The sequence below is a fragment of the Danio rerio genome, chromosome 5 (genome assembly GCF_049306965.1).
Source record: "Danio rerio strain Tuebingen ecotype United States chromosome 5, GRCz12tu, whole genome shotgun sequence".
Taxonomy (NCBI): domain Eukaryota; kingdom Metazoa; phylum Chordata; class Actinopteri; order Cypriniformes; family Danionidae; genus Danio; species Danio rerio.
This window is the reverse complement of record NC_133180.1, coordinates 14,104,089-14,120,538: the sequence shown is the minus strand read 5'-3', so window position 1 is coordinate 14,120,538 and position 16,450 is coordinate 14,104,089. Positions and strand designations below refer to the sequence as shown.

Genomic DNA, 16,450 nt, shown 5'->3' with positions numbered 1-16,450 from the left:
TCTTTCCGGCAATTTTTTTTCGGTGTTCACACAGCAGCATTATAGCAAATTACCGGCAAAGTTACAACTTCTCTTTCCAGAAAATTGCTGGAACAAATTTATTGGTATTTTTAAAAAGGGCCTGTTCACACGTACAGACCTTTCAAAAATTTTCTGGTAATTTTCCAGAAAGGTCTGTATGTGTGAAAGGGGCTAAAGTTTTTCATAACATGCAGCACACACGCATAAACCGCGAGTGAGATGGAGAAAATAAAAGCACACAAGCTCCAAGGTAAAATCAGATTTTCAACACATATTCTTCAAACTAATGACTTCTATTAAAATGTTGTCCGAGGTTTTTGATATAAACAGCAGAGCATTAATTAAATGCATATTTTCTGTGGATCGATTTGAGGTAGCCTGCTATTTTTTTTGACGGAGGGAAAAAAATATGATTGGAAAAAAGAGCCGGTTTAAAAGAACTCTGTGAGTGTTTTTTACTGTAATCTATAGTTAAAATCAGAATTATTAAACCCCCTTTGAAATTATATTTTTTAAAAATATTTTCCAAATGATGTTTAACAGAGTGAGGAAATTTTCACAGTATGTCTGATAAGGTTTTTTCTTCTGGAAAGTCTTATTTGTTTTATTTCGGCTAGAATAAAAGCAGTTTTTAATTTTTTATAAATCATCTTAGGGTCATTATTTTTTATCCCTTTTAGCTATATATTTTACAGTAGTCAACAGAAAAAAAACATAATTATACAATAACTTGCCTAATTACCCTAACCTGCCTAGTTAACCTAATTATCCTAATTAAGCCTTTAAATGTCACTTTAAGCTGTATAGAAGTGTCTTGAAAAAAATTTATTAAAATTATTTTTTTACTGTCATCATGGCAAAAATAAATGAAATCAGTTATTAGAAATGAGTTATTAAAACTATTATGTTTAGAAATGTGTTGAAAAAATCTTCCCTCCATTAACAGAAACTGGGGAAAAAATAGACAGGGGGGCTGATAATTCAGGGGGTTTATTAATTCTGACTTTAACCGTACATTTGAAATTTAAGTAAAAAAATAATCCATGGCAGAACTATTTATTTTATTCTTTTTATATAGTTTAACCTTTTTTCTATGCTGTTGGAAACAAGGCAGATGCCTGAAGATGTTCTGTTGTTAATATCTTCTGTAGGCTGCTGTTTGCATGTTAAAATAAATCAGTATTTAAAATGCAATATTTAATGTGTCGGACCTAAAATAGACACGTCAATTTATATTTCTAAATTCTAAATAAATACTAATTTGATATTAATCTGACCAGTTAACGGTTGATATTCAGTTGATGAGTGGCAGTTGTCGGTTGGCAAAATTAACTGAAATGAGCATCCCTAGCGTGGGCCCTTAGAATGGTGTCAACTCCACTGGAAGCTAACATAAAGTAATATTCCACTAACTAACTAATAAAAACAAGATGGTGTTAAATAAATTGTTGAACTAACTGCAGCCATAATAATTATAAATGATACGATATTTTAATTAAATTTAAATAACAGTGTATGTAGACTTGTTTATGTGTAAACATCTTAAACCAAAGCTATACATTTTATAGTCAACACAATTAGTTTAATATATGATACATATTCATATAACTGTATGATAGTGCTCACTAGTAATGTTGACCCAGTCGGTCAAATTGTAAAAGTCTGGTAATCCTGAAGTGGAGACTAGTGTAGCGGTCACTAATCCATCTAGAAGAGAACGCAGCGTTTCTCTGTGCGACAATAGGAGAAAGAAAAACATCAGTGAAATTATTATGTCGAGTTTACTGTAATTATTATATTAGGTTATTATTCTCAGAAGAACTCATCTACCTTAACAGACTGCACTGTGTCATATTCATTAAACTCACAGGAACCACACAGCCTGATGTGGAGTTGATCCCAAACAGAGCTGATCTCAGTTTAGCAGAAGAGCACTGGCCATCTCCAGCTGTGAAGACATGACACACATCAAAATAAGGCTTTAAAAGTGTTATATTGACAACAGAGCATCTACAGGCTTCACCAAGTTGCAATTAAGATGTTTTTAAACCTTGTGTGAACACAAAGTTACTGAGACTTTCCAAGTATTTCCAGCTAAAAGGGAATATTTTAGGAATATTGTGGCTGAAGCATCAAACTGACGTCAACAGAGAAGGACCGCCACTTCAAAGAGAAACAACTGGTCAGACTCTAATTGAAGATTACCTAAACAAACTTTTTTTTATTTTGCACAGATTAATTGCAAACGAATAATAATATGCGCTAGCAAAAAAAACATTGTAAACTGTGATTTTAAGACATTTAGAATAAAATTTAAGACCAGTATCACAGAATAATGAAGGAAAAATCATTCTATAGCGTTACGTAAACATTCATTCATTCTCCTTCGGCTTCGTTCCTTATTTATCAGAGGTCAACACAACGGAATGAACCACCAACTATTATGGCATATGTTTTATGCAGTAGATGTCCTTCCAGCCACAACCCAGTCCTTGGAAACACACATACACTCTCACATTCATACAAATACTCATACACTATGGCCCATTTAGTTGACTCAATTCACCTATAGCGTCTGTCTTTGGACTGTGGGGGAACCAAAGCACCTGGAGGAAACCCAGGTGAACATGAGGAGTACAGTGGTTAGCACTGTTACCTCACAGCAAGAAGGTTGCTGGTTTGAGTCCCGTGTGTGTCTTATGTGTGTAAATGAGTGTGTGGGTGTTTGCTTGGGAAAGGCATCCGATGTAAAACATTTGTTGGAATACTTGGATCATTCCATGTAGCGACCTCTAAAATAGAGACTAAGCTGAAGGAAAATAAATGAATGAAAAATTATGGTTTATATCACTTAAACCATCCAAAGAAAATGGGGGAGAACCCTTATATAGTTGCCAATGGAAACAGGATGTTGTTGTTTTTTCAATTCGTGGTTTTAAACTAACTTTTTAAGAACCTACAGAAACTCTGGACTAATATGCTACCTGGCTGCCACAGACTGATCTGGGTCCTCTGTACAACTCCTGTTTCAGAGTCCAAAACGCCACCAATCACTGGCCTCATCACTTGGTAACCTGTTCAAACATCAGTAATCCATGAACATAAGACTTGGAAGTAAACCTCTAAAGAAGTTTTAATTTTTTTTTCTTATTCCTAAAATGAAAACATGCATTTGATACAACAGGGAAAATAATTATTGAACACGTCATGTTTTTTTCCTGGGAATAATATTTCTAAAGGAGCCGCTGACATGGAATTGAACCAGATTTTGGCAAAAACCCAAACAATACAAACAGAACAATAAAACTAAACAAAAAAAATCTGAAAAAGTAGTTAAGTGTCATAACAATGAAATGACACAAGGAGAATTATTAAACTACTGAAATGCATCTAATACTTTATATGAAAGGCTGTTTTTGGTGATGGCAGCTTAATATGGGGAATGAAGTCCAATGAATTGCTCAGGTGTGATTTTTTTACTTAAACAGAGTGTAAAAATCTTGATGCTTCTGTGGGTCTTTTCTATCAAATCTGATCTTTATTTTGTATTCTATATTGGATTCAGGTCAGGTGATTGCTGGACCATTCTTCATCTTGATTTTCTTTCTCTAAAAGAAATTGAGAATTTCCTTGGCTGTGTTTTGGATTTTTTTTCTTGCTGAAATGTCCACCCTGGTTTCATCTTCATCATCCAAATGTAGATGTTGGACTGAAGCAGCTAATATTAATTTACACCGACGAAAGGCAGAGAGATTTTAGCTGCTGTCTGGGCTTTTACTGCCTTTCTACGGCTCCCTTCCTTCATGTGCTCAATACTTTTTCCCTGCATTATTTAATTTTATTGTACATAATTTCATTTCTACTTAGATTTGTTATCTTTGCATATATGGATTTATTCGGTTGCCATCAACATAGTCAAGTCAACAACACCTTTAGAAATATGTTTTCTGAGAAAAATGGTGACATGTTCAATACTTATTTTCCCCGCTGTAAATGTTTGATATAACAATTATGCTTTAAAGCAGAACAAAATGCTTTTGCTCATTTGTCACAAAGAGTTTTGATGATTTTCCTATTTAAAGCTTCACTCTAAGACTGACAGTAAATTAAAAGTTGCATTGTTCTAAGTCGATGTGGCTAGGAACTATACTCTCATTCTGGTGTAATAATCAAGAAACTTTGCTGTTGTACCATGGCTAAAGCAGGCTGATGATCTGCACCAAAGTAAATATGCTCTGAATAATCTCTCACATGTGCTCTCTATGCAAGCAGGTTGTCATGTTGATTATACGGATGGAAGTTAGCTGATTTTCAGATGCTCCGTAATATCACTGCTCCTGCTGTAGCCATGGTTTGGTAACAAAGTTCCTTGACTATTACACCAGAATGAGAGAATAATTTCTAGTCATATCAGCCTAAAAACAGCAACTTTCCTTTTCAACTTTTAGAATATTATAAAAAATATCATTACATTCCTAAATACAAATTCACATCATTTGTGTTGGCTTACCGGAGTACGGCTGAGAGGTCTCGTTTCCATTCACAAACACAGCAGAATATATTCTTGTCAAAGTTACTGAAGAAAAAAAAACTGTTAAGTATGACTGAGAGGCAGCTCATATGACAAGCACGTAAAGTAAAGCTGTATTTTATATTGAGAGAGTGATATTCACCAGGTACAGTGATGTTTGCAGTGGTTCGTGTCACAGCAATGGCGGTGAGACCGTTCTCTCTCCAGTAAAAAGTGTAACGCAAGGACACAACGACATTATCACACTGCTGTGGTTCTTAAATAGAAAACAACAACATTGCAATTACACCAAGAAGAAAAGATCGAACTTTACCCTTAATATGCATACAGTTGAAGTCAGAATTTTTAACCCCTCTGTTTATTTTTCCCCAAGTTCTGTTTAACGGAGAGAAGATTTTTTTCAACACATTTTTAAACATAATAGTTTTAATAACTCATCTCTAATAACTGGTTTATTTTATCTTTGTCATGATGACAGTAAATAATATTTGAATAGATACTTTTCAAGACACTTCTATACAGCTTAAAGTGACATTTAAAGGCTTAACTAGGTTAATTAGGTTAACTAGGCAGGTTAGGGTAATTAGGCAAGTTATTGTATAATGATGGTTTGACTATTGAAAAAATATAGCTTAAAGGGCTAATAATTTTGACCTTCAAATGGTTTTTAAAAAATTAAAAACTGCTTTTATTCTAGTCTAAATAAAACAAATAAGACTTTCTCCAGAAGACAAAATATTATCAGACATACTGTGAAATTTTCTTTGCTCTGTGAGATGTTTACATTTTTGAGAAATAGAAAAAAAATAATTAAATTCAAAGGGGGGCTAATGATTCAGACTTTAACTGTACATACTTTCTGTCTAGAAAATAAAAAAAGAGAAATGACAGTAATATTTTATATGTATAGTACCATCTAAAAATTTGAGGTCAATCTAAGATTATGTTATTAGAAGGAATACTAATTAAAAATCTAATTAATCAAAAAGAAAAAGTCATGTTAATGCTAGTATACTATTAGCCAGTAGTAATCATACTACTGGCTTATTACCTGCCTTTTATTAAGAAATTGGCACTTTTTTAAAGTTCTTATGAAGCATGATCTTATTCATCTTTAAACCTAGCCTAATCCCAACTACTATCTTACTAACTATTAACTAAAAGCAATAGTAGCTTATTGAGATCAAATTCATGGTTAATGGTTTTTTAATACAGAGAGTTGTACCTTAAAATAAAGTGCGACCAAAAACAGAAATATTGTTACTATTATAACATGTATTTTAACAGCCTTTACTCCATTAAATAAAATTATTTAGTACATATGCTTATATATATTTTATTTAGGTATGTAAAATTATATACTTAAATGTGTATTTATTTATTTATTTTTATATAGATTTTAAAATTGGTGACTGCTCAAAATGTTAACCTGAATAACTGACCTGAAGTGACCTCAGGAGAATTTGACACAAATAACCTGACGTTGTCAGCTACATCATCCACAACACTGACCGCGATCACACCTGGAAAGCAAGCAAACATATGCACAGTCACACATACACATATTTGCATGCATATACTGGCAGAAAACACAGTCAGTGAACTGAAAGCTATATTTATATATAAGAAGTCTACAATTGAGGGCAAACTCACTTCTCGCAAGCCATTCCTTCAAATGCATAATGTTGAATTCTTAAACACTGCCAAATGGCTAAAGGGCACTTTTAAATATATCTGATTAACCTCTGTGGCATGAAGTGAATTACATTTTCTTAAATGAATCAATTTAAATCAATTTGCTTTTGTGGAATTTCATGGACATTCATTTTTTGTGAAATCTTTCAAAACAAATCTGAATGTTATGTTGTTCAAAGAACAGTACAAGTTATTCAAACAGATGTTATGTTTAATATCTACTGTATCAAGCAATATTTGGATTTTGTATGAAGTTGAAAGGGGGGAAAACACATTGAAGCACTAGTCATTCATTCATTAGTTTTCCTTCAGCTTAGGCCGTACTCACACTAGGTACAGTTGCCTCGAACCGGGCCAAAGCACGCTTATCCCCCCTCCTTTCTCCCCCGACGGCCCGCACTCACACCACAAACGGGCCTCGGCACGCTTACGCCATCACTGCTGCTCTGTTCAGTGAGAAGCGCTCTCTCACTCAGCAGCACAGTGGAGATTTCTCTAGTTATATCGTTTCAGTCGTTTGTTATGCAGTGACATGCAGTCAAATATTTCGCCAAACAGTCCTTAGGGATGCGGTGACACGCAGTCAGATATTTCGCAGAACAGATCCGCCACTTTTGGCGCTCATAAACAATCATAAAGCCCTCGTGCTGCAGGAATGAGGAGGTCTGCTGAAGGCGCGCAGCTGTCGTGCTGTGAGGAGTTCTCGTCTTTAATAAACTACGGCAGTTTGCGTTCACTGAACAGTAAGAATGATTAATAAATTGATATGAAACAATCCCTTAAAAGTCACGTCTCGCTTTCAGTTTCGCCCAAGTGAACCGCGCTCAGGCACACCTCTTCCAACCGGGCCAGGGCCGGCCAAGTGAACCGTGCTTGAGCCCGATTCAGCGCACTCACACTTCTCAAACGATCCGGGAAACGGGCCTGAGCACGGTACGGATGGCATAGTGTGAGTAGGCCCTTAGTCTTTATTTCAGAGGACACCACAGCAGAATGAACTGCCAACTATTCTGGCATATGTTTTACACAGCAGATGCCCTTCCAGCTATAAAACAGGACTGTCTGGGAAACATCAATACACACTCATTTACACACACTATGACCAATTCAATTTATTCAATTCACCTATAGTGCATGTCTTTGGACTGTAAAACTGGAAACCAGAGCACCTAGAGCAGTGGTTTTCAAAGTGTGGTACATGTACCACTAGTGGTACGCAGGCTTCCTTCTAGTGGTACGCGGAGGAATGAAATATGTCATGTACATGCTACACACATTTCAAAATTTATCAATAATGATGTATATAATGTCATATACTGTATGACATATAGCCTATATTGCTGATGTAATCTGCCACGTTTTTTAACTGTGCAGAGTTGTAGCTGCTTTACTGGGCCTACTGCGCTACTGTATTTCAATACTGCTCATTTTGGTGGTACTTGGAGAGACAATTTTTTCTGAGGTGGTACTTGATGAAAAACGTTTGAGAACCACTGACCTAGAGGACACCCACGCTAACACAAGAAGAACATGCAAACTCCACACAGAAATGCCAACTGGCCCAGCCAGAATTAGAAACAGTGACCTTCGAGGTGACAGTGCTAACCACTAAGCCACCGTGCCACCCATATCTACCAAAAACCTTATGAAATATCTACGAAAATCAAATTGATCATCTACCAAAATCCTATAGATAATTTACCTCCCTGTCCATCTTTAACATCCACCCTCAGGTCATCAGATGGAGATGGACAAAACTGAAGCCTCCTCACACACTGGAACTCAAAGTTCTCCAAAAATGCCACTGGTGCGTTTTCCACACACTGACCTGTTCCCGTGTTCTGTTCAGAGGACAGATAAGAAAACCGCTGTTAATATTCATATCACATACATGAATGTTTGGACTTAGGAATCAGGCAAAACTTCTAGATTTCCTTCTAACCTGTGGGATGGTGAAGTATTTGTCATCCTTGGTGAATATTGGATCCCCTTGGCGGTAGTTTATGGGGGGAAGAGTAGCTGTCATCTGTGGGGCTTGGAATGATGGACTTGGTTTTGGAGAGCTGCAAAAAAAAGTATGTTTCATTTTTTAAAAATAACTACTTTTATTCAACAAGGATGCATTTAAATGATCTAAAACAGCAGCTTTTCTACTTTCAATAAATGCAATTCTTCTGAACTTTATAACTTCCTACTTTATTTATCCTCAAGGTGGAGCTCACTCATCACCATACAAGAAAATTTGACAAATAAAAAATTAATTAATTAAAAGAAAAATGTTAAAAGAAAATCAATCAGAGATCACCAATTCCCTGTGTGAGAAAATATAAATATTTTTAACTACTTGGTCATTTTGGTATCAAGGTTATTTTAGTAAACAAAAAACAAGATAAAAACTTTTGGTCAAAAAATATATAGAAAATTTAAAAAAATCATAATAAATGAACATTTTAACCTAAATAAAAAAGAAAGAAAGAAAAAAAACAGAATAATAAGCACTTTGTGTAGAAACTCTGACCTGCAGCTGATTATTTACAAAACCATATTTTCTCTTTACTTTGGTTACCAAAAAATGTAAACTATGCATGCTTAATTACACATTTAATATATATATATATATATATATATATATATATATATATATATATATATATATATATATATATATATATATATGGTTTTTTTTTTTTTTTTTTTTTTTTTTTTCAGTGCCTGTTTTATTTTAGCCACTTATACATCAAGTTTTGCTCTGGTCAATTTTAGATGTGTTCTGTTAAACTAGATGTAATGTATTTTCAATGTAATGTCATGTCAACAACCAGGGCTATTTTCAATAATACTTACAATTAAAAACAACAAACAAATGAATACATAAAATAAATAATTTTATTTATTTATTTTTTTTTTTTTTACCGTTACTACATAAAAAAAAAATTGTCCTGATATCACTTTGCTAAAAATGTCCTTAAGAGAGTTAATTTCATACAAAAATCCTTCTGAAATTATTAAAAGCAGGACAGTCCAGGAGAATGTGTTACAAGTACTGAATGGGGTCTTCACCTTTAGGGAAGAAACCTTGAGTTATTCTCGTATGTCCATTATGACATCTGGTAAAAATCACATGATCAAATCTAATCTTAAAATGTCTTAAAACAGGTTGTATGATTTCAGGTTGTATTTCATCCAATTTATTGTTTTCTAATGCATACTATTCCTCTTGCCACTTATTTAAACGTAAACTATTATAAAAGGTCTCTCTGTTAAACTAGAATTCATTCATTCATTTATTTTCTTTTTGGCTTAGTCCATTTATTAATCCGGGGTCGCCAGGGCAGAATGAACCGCCAACTTATCAAGCATATTTTTTACGCTGCAGATGCCTTTCCAGCTGCAACCCATCACTGGGGAATACCCATGCAAACTCTCATTCAAACACACATACACTACGGACAATTTAGCTTACCCAATTCACCTAAAGTGCATGGGTTCACAAAATAAAAACTAACTTAAAAAACTATCATTAATAGAAAAAATGTAAATGTACTGCAAATTTAAAAATAATATCGAAATAAAAACTAATTTAAAAATGCAAGTCTACAATAACCTTGTTTGGTTCTAAACTAACAATAATATCATGAAAACAATTGCTTATTTTAATGCAAATAACAGTAATTTCTCTTACAAATAAAATAACATTTGTAACAGAAAAATAATTGCATGTTTCTAATTGCAATTTTCTTAAGAAACTACAATAAATATAGATTCAGGAATGTTTTGAGCATCAAATCAGCATTTTAACATTACAATAATTTCTGAAAGATCACATGAACACTAGTTTAGTTAAAAATGGCCAATGAACATTAGGTATAATTTGGGTTATTCCACAAACCGAAACCGTACAGAAGACAAGGCACTAAAAAAAACATCTCCTTACACTGTTCCACCATGATAAAAAAGTCCCAGAAAAGGGTTGTTGTAGGAGGGCGAGATGACACAGAGGAAGGGGAACCAATCAGGGTCATTTTCAGAAGGCTGAGCAGAACACTGATACTCTGGAACAGGACTGAAACTTCCCCCGTACGGTCCAAGAAAACACTGAGCTGCAAAGAGCCCCAGGACTTCCTGAGTACAGTCCTGAAAAGAGGAAATTCACAACCTCAAGCCCACATTGTGATTTTTCAGGAAAATGTGCTCATAAAAAATACTAAATTTACTTTCAAAGTCAATGTGTTGTTGTGCCTGCCCCTATCAAATATGACTGCAAATGATTAAACACTAGTAATAGTTGCTAAGATGGTCGCTGTAGGTTCAAAAGCAGAATCCTAATAAAAAGGACTGATTTACTTTCCAACTATTATTCATTTATTCATTCATTTATTTTCCTTCAGCTTAGTCTCTATTTCAGAGGTTGCCACTGCGGAATGAACTGCCAACTATTCGTGCATGTTTTACGCAGCGGATGCCCTTCCAGCTGCAACACAGTACAAGGTAACATTCATACACACTCATTTACACACACAGTCATACACTACGGCCAATTTAGTTTATTCAATTCACCTATAGTGCATGTCTTTGGACTGTAGGGGAAATCGGAGCACCCAGAGGAAACCCACACCAACATGGGGAGAACATGCAAACTCCACACAGAAATGCCAACTGGTCCAGTAACCATCGAACCAGCAACCTTCTTGCTGTTAGGTGACAGTGCTAACCACTGAGCCACCGTGTCACCTCCAACTATCATAAATAAATGTGTTTAAACTCTCTCAGAATTTGAATTATTACCTGATCACAGCAGCAGCGTATGTCACACTCGCCTGGAGAAATGTCACACGGGCACTGGCCGAGAGGCTGAAATACTTGGTTGGGAATGACTGTTTTATTTACTGCAAAACACAAAAAGATATTATGATATAAGGTATTTTTATTAATTCGCCCTTATATTCATATACATGAACTATTTATTTTATTTCTCCTTGTGGTTCGAAAAATTAGAAAAAAAGCAGTCTGAGTAAACAATGAATTAAAGTGATAGTTCACCCAAAAATGAGAATTCTGTCATCATTTACTCAACCTTTACTTGTTCCAAACCTATGGGTTTCTTTTTTCTGTTAAACACAAAAGAAGATAGTTTGAAGAATGCTGAAAGTAACCATTGACTTACATAGTATATAATTTTCCTACTATGGAAGTCAAAGGTTGCAGGTTTTCAGCTTTCCTCAAAATATCTTATTTTGTGTTCAACAGAAGAAATAAAATCATAAAGGGTTTGAACAAATAAAAGTTGAGGAAATTGTGAGAAAATGTACATTTTTGAGTGAACGCTCCCTTATTTGTTTATTTATTTATTTATTATTTATTATTTATTTATTAAAGATTACTCTATAGAAGGGAGCTTTTTTTCATTGTATGTGGGATTGTACAAAGTCAAATCCTTGGTAAAGTAATTCCTCTCGACCCCAGCTTGTGTATATTGTATATTTGTCCATTGAACTTTGATGTCACCAAACATGAAAGAGGGCTGTTAATTTTATGTTTGCTGGAAGCTAAACATGTAATTGCATGTTGTTGGAAAAAAAAGAAGACAGTCCTGGTGTATCCCACTGGATAAAGGGGATGACCTCTTGCCTTGCCTTGGAAAAGATAACCTATTTTTTGAAAAACAATATTCATAATTATAAAGAAAATATTCTATGACTTTTTAAAGAATTTAGATGGTGACTCGTTTCTTGAACTGACAGACATTGAAAGCTTATAGATTAGACAAATATGTCATTGATGTGTTATTTAACATTAATATATTATTATTTTTTCTTTCAAAGCGTGTTAAGTTATTTGGAATTGATTTTATTCTAACTGTATTTTTGCTTTTTGTATTTTTTATTTTAATTTAATTAATTTATTATTATCTATTTATATATTTTATTTTATGTTTTTTGCTAAGCTGAAAATTTAAACCTTTGTCAATTTGTATGACAATGTTTAAAATAAAAATTGTTGCCCAAAAAAAAAGACTCCTCTATGATAAAACTATAAGCTTTACCATGTTACTAACAATGGTATCAGAAGGCAATGTCCTAATTACCCAATACACATCTATTATTCCTCTGAGACTTCTATTTAAAATGAATTACACATCCTCACTTACATTTATTCATTTAGCAGACATTATCCAAAGCAACTTTCAAGTGAGAATAAAAAAGCTCTTCAAATCATCAGAGAGCAGCAGAATACAATTGCATTGAAGAGTCTAAGTTAGTTTAAAAAAAATGGTTTTAAGTAAGTGTTTTTTGATTGTTTTTGAGAGGAGAGTGTGTGTTCTGCAGGTGGTTTGTCAAACCCACTCACCTATATAAAAAGTACATTCAGAATTGCACAGTTTTCTAAGAAGTATGGAGAATTTATAAGAAGGTGTCTGGTGCATATGAAGAGGAGAAGAGTTTGTCACCTACAGGTGGTTTGTCAAGCCCACTTATCAGCATGAAGTACACTAAGAATTGCACTAAATATCCAGAAACATAAAGAATTGAGAAGGTGTCTGGTGCATACGTAGAGGAGTAAATGTGTCACCTACAGGTTAATCAACTCTAATTAAGATTCACAATGCATTTTCTTTATGCAGTTCATGCATTCTCAGCGAATTAAACCTACAAACTTTGCATTCTTTAAGCTCCACTACTTGATGTTCCTCATTTGAGTTTGCTAAAGAAATAAATGCAAATATAACTGTATGATGGATATGAGCTTTCACAAACCACAGCATTTATAAAAATGTTATCTGGTGCATATGGAGAGGAGAAGAGCGTGTCACCTACAGGTGCTTTTTCAAGCCTAATTAAACATTTTTTAATACAACTATCTTGAGCTCTGAAGGGGAAAAAAAGCTAAATAAATTCGCTGTTAAATTCATTGTAGCAGAGACACAGCTGTCAGTCATTTTTTACATTAGTTCTTTAGTTAAGAATTAATATTAGAGCACCTAATAAAAATATTTAGTTGGACACTGCACAGCCCCACAGTAGTCTAATTAATAATATAATTGATTATATTAATTATTATTAATTTTATTACAATTAAGCTATAAAATTGACAAAATGCAGAACCCTTTTGAATGTTTGCTTTCATTTTGAAATCGCTAATGCGTCTTTTACAGTTGTGAAAAGAAATATCCCATTATGCAGCAGCAGTCTCAAGTTAGGACACTTAAAAATGCCTTTTGAGTTTAAAGATGATCGTCCTGCCAAGTTAAGTAATGATTATAAACATTTATACAGTGTTATAAATGAAATGGGTATATGGTGTGTGAGTAAGTGGATTTTCTGCGGATCAACCTCTCACATGCGCTGCAGTTAGGCTGAACGATAATCTTAAAAAATATGTAATTTAGGCTATACTGCTATTTCCTCATGCAAAATTAAACACCAGAAAATATACTGTATGCCTAATTTAACAGTTAGCAAGTCGATTTTATGTTGACTTGTAGCTCATGGTCCTAAAAATGAAAATTAAATCTTTAAAAATGAAAAGTTATTAAAATAGGCTAAATAAATAAATAAAATCACAGGTAGGATTAATAGTCTAATGGTTTATGTTGGCGTTTTTTTTTTTTTTTTTTTTTTTTTTACAAATGGCAACCGGACAATTTCAAAAAAAAAAAAAAAAAAAAACACCTATTATAGCCTAACATAAAATGTATTTACTAACCACAGCATTTATAAGGTGTCTGATGCATATGGAGAGGAGAAGAGTGTTGACTCCATTCAAGATTCACAATACATGTTCTAAGTTTATGCATTGTCAGCAAATCAAACCTACAATCTTTGCAATCCTTAAGCTTTACTACTTGACGTTCCTCATTTATGCTTGCTAAAAAAAATAAATGTAATTATAAAATGTAATTATATATGGAGAAAAGACTGCATCACCTACAGGTGAATTGTCAAGCCCACTCACCAGCATGAATCAAACCAAGAATTGCACAAAATGTCCAGAAACATAGAGCGTTGATAAAAAAAGTGTCTGGTGCATACAGAGAGGAGAAAGTGTGTCACCTACAGGTTATTGTACTCTACTTACGATTCACAATACATTTTCTAAAGTCATACATTCTCTGCTAATCAAACCTATGACTTTTGCAATCTTTAAGCTTGACTACTTGATGTTTCTCATTTTTGAGTTTATGTCCGCTAAAGAAATAAATGCAAAACATGTAAGATAGAAAGGAATATCCATGAACCACAGCATATTTTAAGATAACTAGGTTGTCCTACAACACTTCATTCAGTAATATTACGAGAAACACTGACCAGATGGAGGTTTACTGGGGAGGACCTGGGCATAAATCTGGGTCTGTATGATGAGGAAGGCTTTAGTTGTTTCATCCACACAAGCAGACACAAGCAGAGTCTCCTGGACACAAAGCAGCTCCAGACAGCAGTCCGAGATGGAGGTTTCATTCCCACACAGCTGGAGACTGCGGTTCAGACTCACGTGCACCAGAAAGGCATTCTGATAGATTGACATTCAACAGAAAGAATATATATGATATCAGAATTGCAGCATTTAAGTATGTCAAGTGTTTTGAATCAATTTACATTCACATTTATTCATTCATTTCCCAACCAAGCTCCTGGAGGCACACAAAATCAAACACAACTGAATCAATTCATCAGAACTCTAAAATCTAAACTTAATGGGTCAAGTAAGACAGCCAAAATATTGCTGGTGTGCCTCCACGAACAGGGTTTGGAAACGCTGATTTACCAGACACTTTTTTTAAAATTGATTTACAAATCTTTCCACAAAACAGAAATTAGAATCAGAAAGAGCTTTATTGCCAAGTGTGTTTGCACAAACAACTTGTCTTAGTGACAGGAGCTTCCAGTAAAGAGAGTACAAACAGTGCAAACAGTGCAGACAGTGCAGACATAAATACAAAAATATAGACATGCCTATTTAGACTGAAAAGAATATACAGTTAAAGACAAAATTATTAGCCCTTGTATGAAATTTTAATACTTGATCAAATATTTGCTGTTTAATAGATGAAAGAGTTTAACACATTCTTTTTTTTTACATAATAATTTTAATAACAAAAGATAATAGTATTTAGCTTAAAGTGCAATTTAAAGGGTTATTTGTTTGTTTATTTATACATTTTTTCATTTAATTAATTATACTTAAGTTAGTTGCAAGTCACTGGACAGCAGTGGTTTGTTCTGTAACCAATCAGAAAAAAAAAGATTTCTTAAGGGAACTAATGGTATTTTTAGACCTTGCATTTTTTTTTTCGTTTATTTAATTCCAGCCAAACTAAAAGAAATAAAACTTTCTCCAAAAGAGAAATAGATTCTATATTATATTTCACAGGAGAGCTAATCATTTCGTCTTCAACTGTACACCAGTTCATGTCAAGAAAGAATTATTTTGAATCCTTTAACCGTTACTATACCACATGACAGCACATGTGAAATGTATGACAATATGGTGTATGCCGAGCTAGTGTTTTTCCCATACTGAAAAACTTCCGGTGACCTGTTATGGTGATTTTTTTTCCAATTTATACTTTTCCTTTTACAGCATCGATGTTGTAATGTCATTAAAATACATTCAGTTAAATAAACTTTAGCATTATTTAGTTGCTCAAGCGTTAAACAAGACAAAAAGCCTTTTAATCGCACGCGCCGAGCTCCATTGAATATACTGGGGTAAAATAAATGCTCATATTATAAAGACATGGCGGGGAAAAATGTAATTTAATGCAGTGCTTCTTGTACAATCTGAGACCCACTTTATATCGGATATCTCTCAGCCAGTGGAGATCGCTGATTTTTAAAGAAAACTGACCTTAAATGCACCATTTTTTGCATTGGCATACAGTTGACCGGAAGCGCTTAACCCAGGTTACTGGCAAATTCAAAGTCCTATTAGCATGCTTCTGCATATACCCTATAGTATGACTATGATAACAATCTAGATGTCTTTTGTTAGCTTAGAACTTATAGTTTTCATATTTGGTGAATGATTTTTGATAAATAATACTTAAAAACTAATATTATAGTCGGCGCCAGTGTTAGTTAGTGAGTTAGTTAGGTTAGTGCGTTGACACACGCACTCCGGTGCTCGTGGCGACCCGGGTTCAATTCCGCCTCGCGGTCCTATGCCGATCTTTCCCCTCTCTCTGCTCCCCATGCTTTCCTGTCA

The 16,450-nt window shown here is 34.0% G+C and overlaps 1 protein-coding gene across 2 annotated transcripts in view; it reads right to left on the bottom strand.

Annotated features, from left to right (window-relative positions):
- The window catches only part of tctn2 (tectonic family member 2), a 40,739-nt gene that overhangs the window by 13,107 nt on the left and 11,182 nt on the right, over positions 1-16,450 (bottom strand). Inside the window, exons 4-14 of one of the 2 annotated variants that reach the window (XM_073951986.1) lie at positions 14,554-14,755; positions 11,033-11,133; positions 10,182-10,381; positions 8,190-8,310; positions 7,950-8,088; positions 5,995-6,075; positions 4,695-4,808; positions 4,532-4,612; positions 3,006-3,095; positions 1,852-1,969; positions 1,648-1,751 (exon numbers count right to left, since the gene is read on the bottom strand). In XM_073951986.1, coding sequence (XP_073808087.1) covers positions 1,648-1,751; positions 1,852-1,969; positions 3,006-3,095; positions 4,532-4,612; positions 4,695-4,808; positions 5,995-6,075; positions 7,950-8,088; positions 8,190-8,310; positions 10,182-10,381; positions 11,033-11,133; positions 14,554-14,755 — 1,351 coding nt within the window. The remainder of the gene's footprint in view (positions 1-1,647; positions 1,752-1,851; positions 1,970-3,005; positions 3,096-4,531; positions 4,613-4,694; positions 4,809-5,994; positions 6,076-7,949; positions 8,089-8,189; positions 8,311-10,181; positions 10,382-11,032; positions 11,134-14,553; positions 14,756-16,450) is intronic. The other variant, XM_687198.10, reaches the window with a different exon arrangement.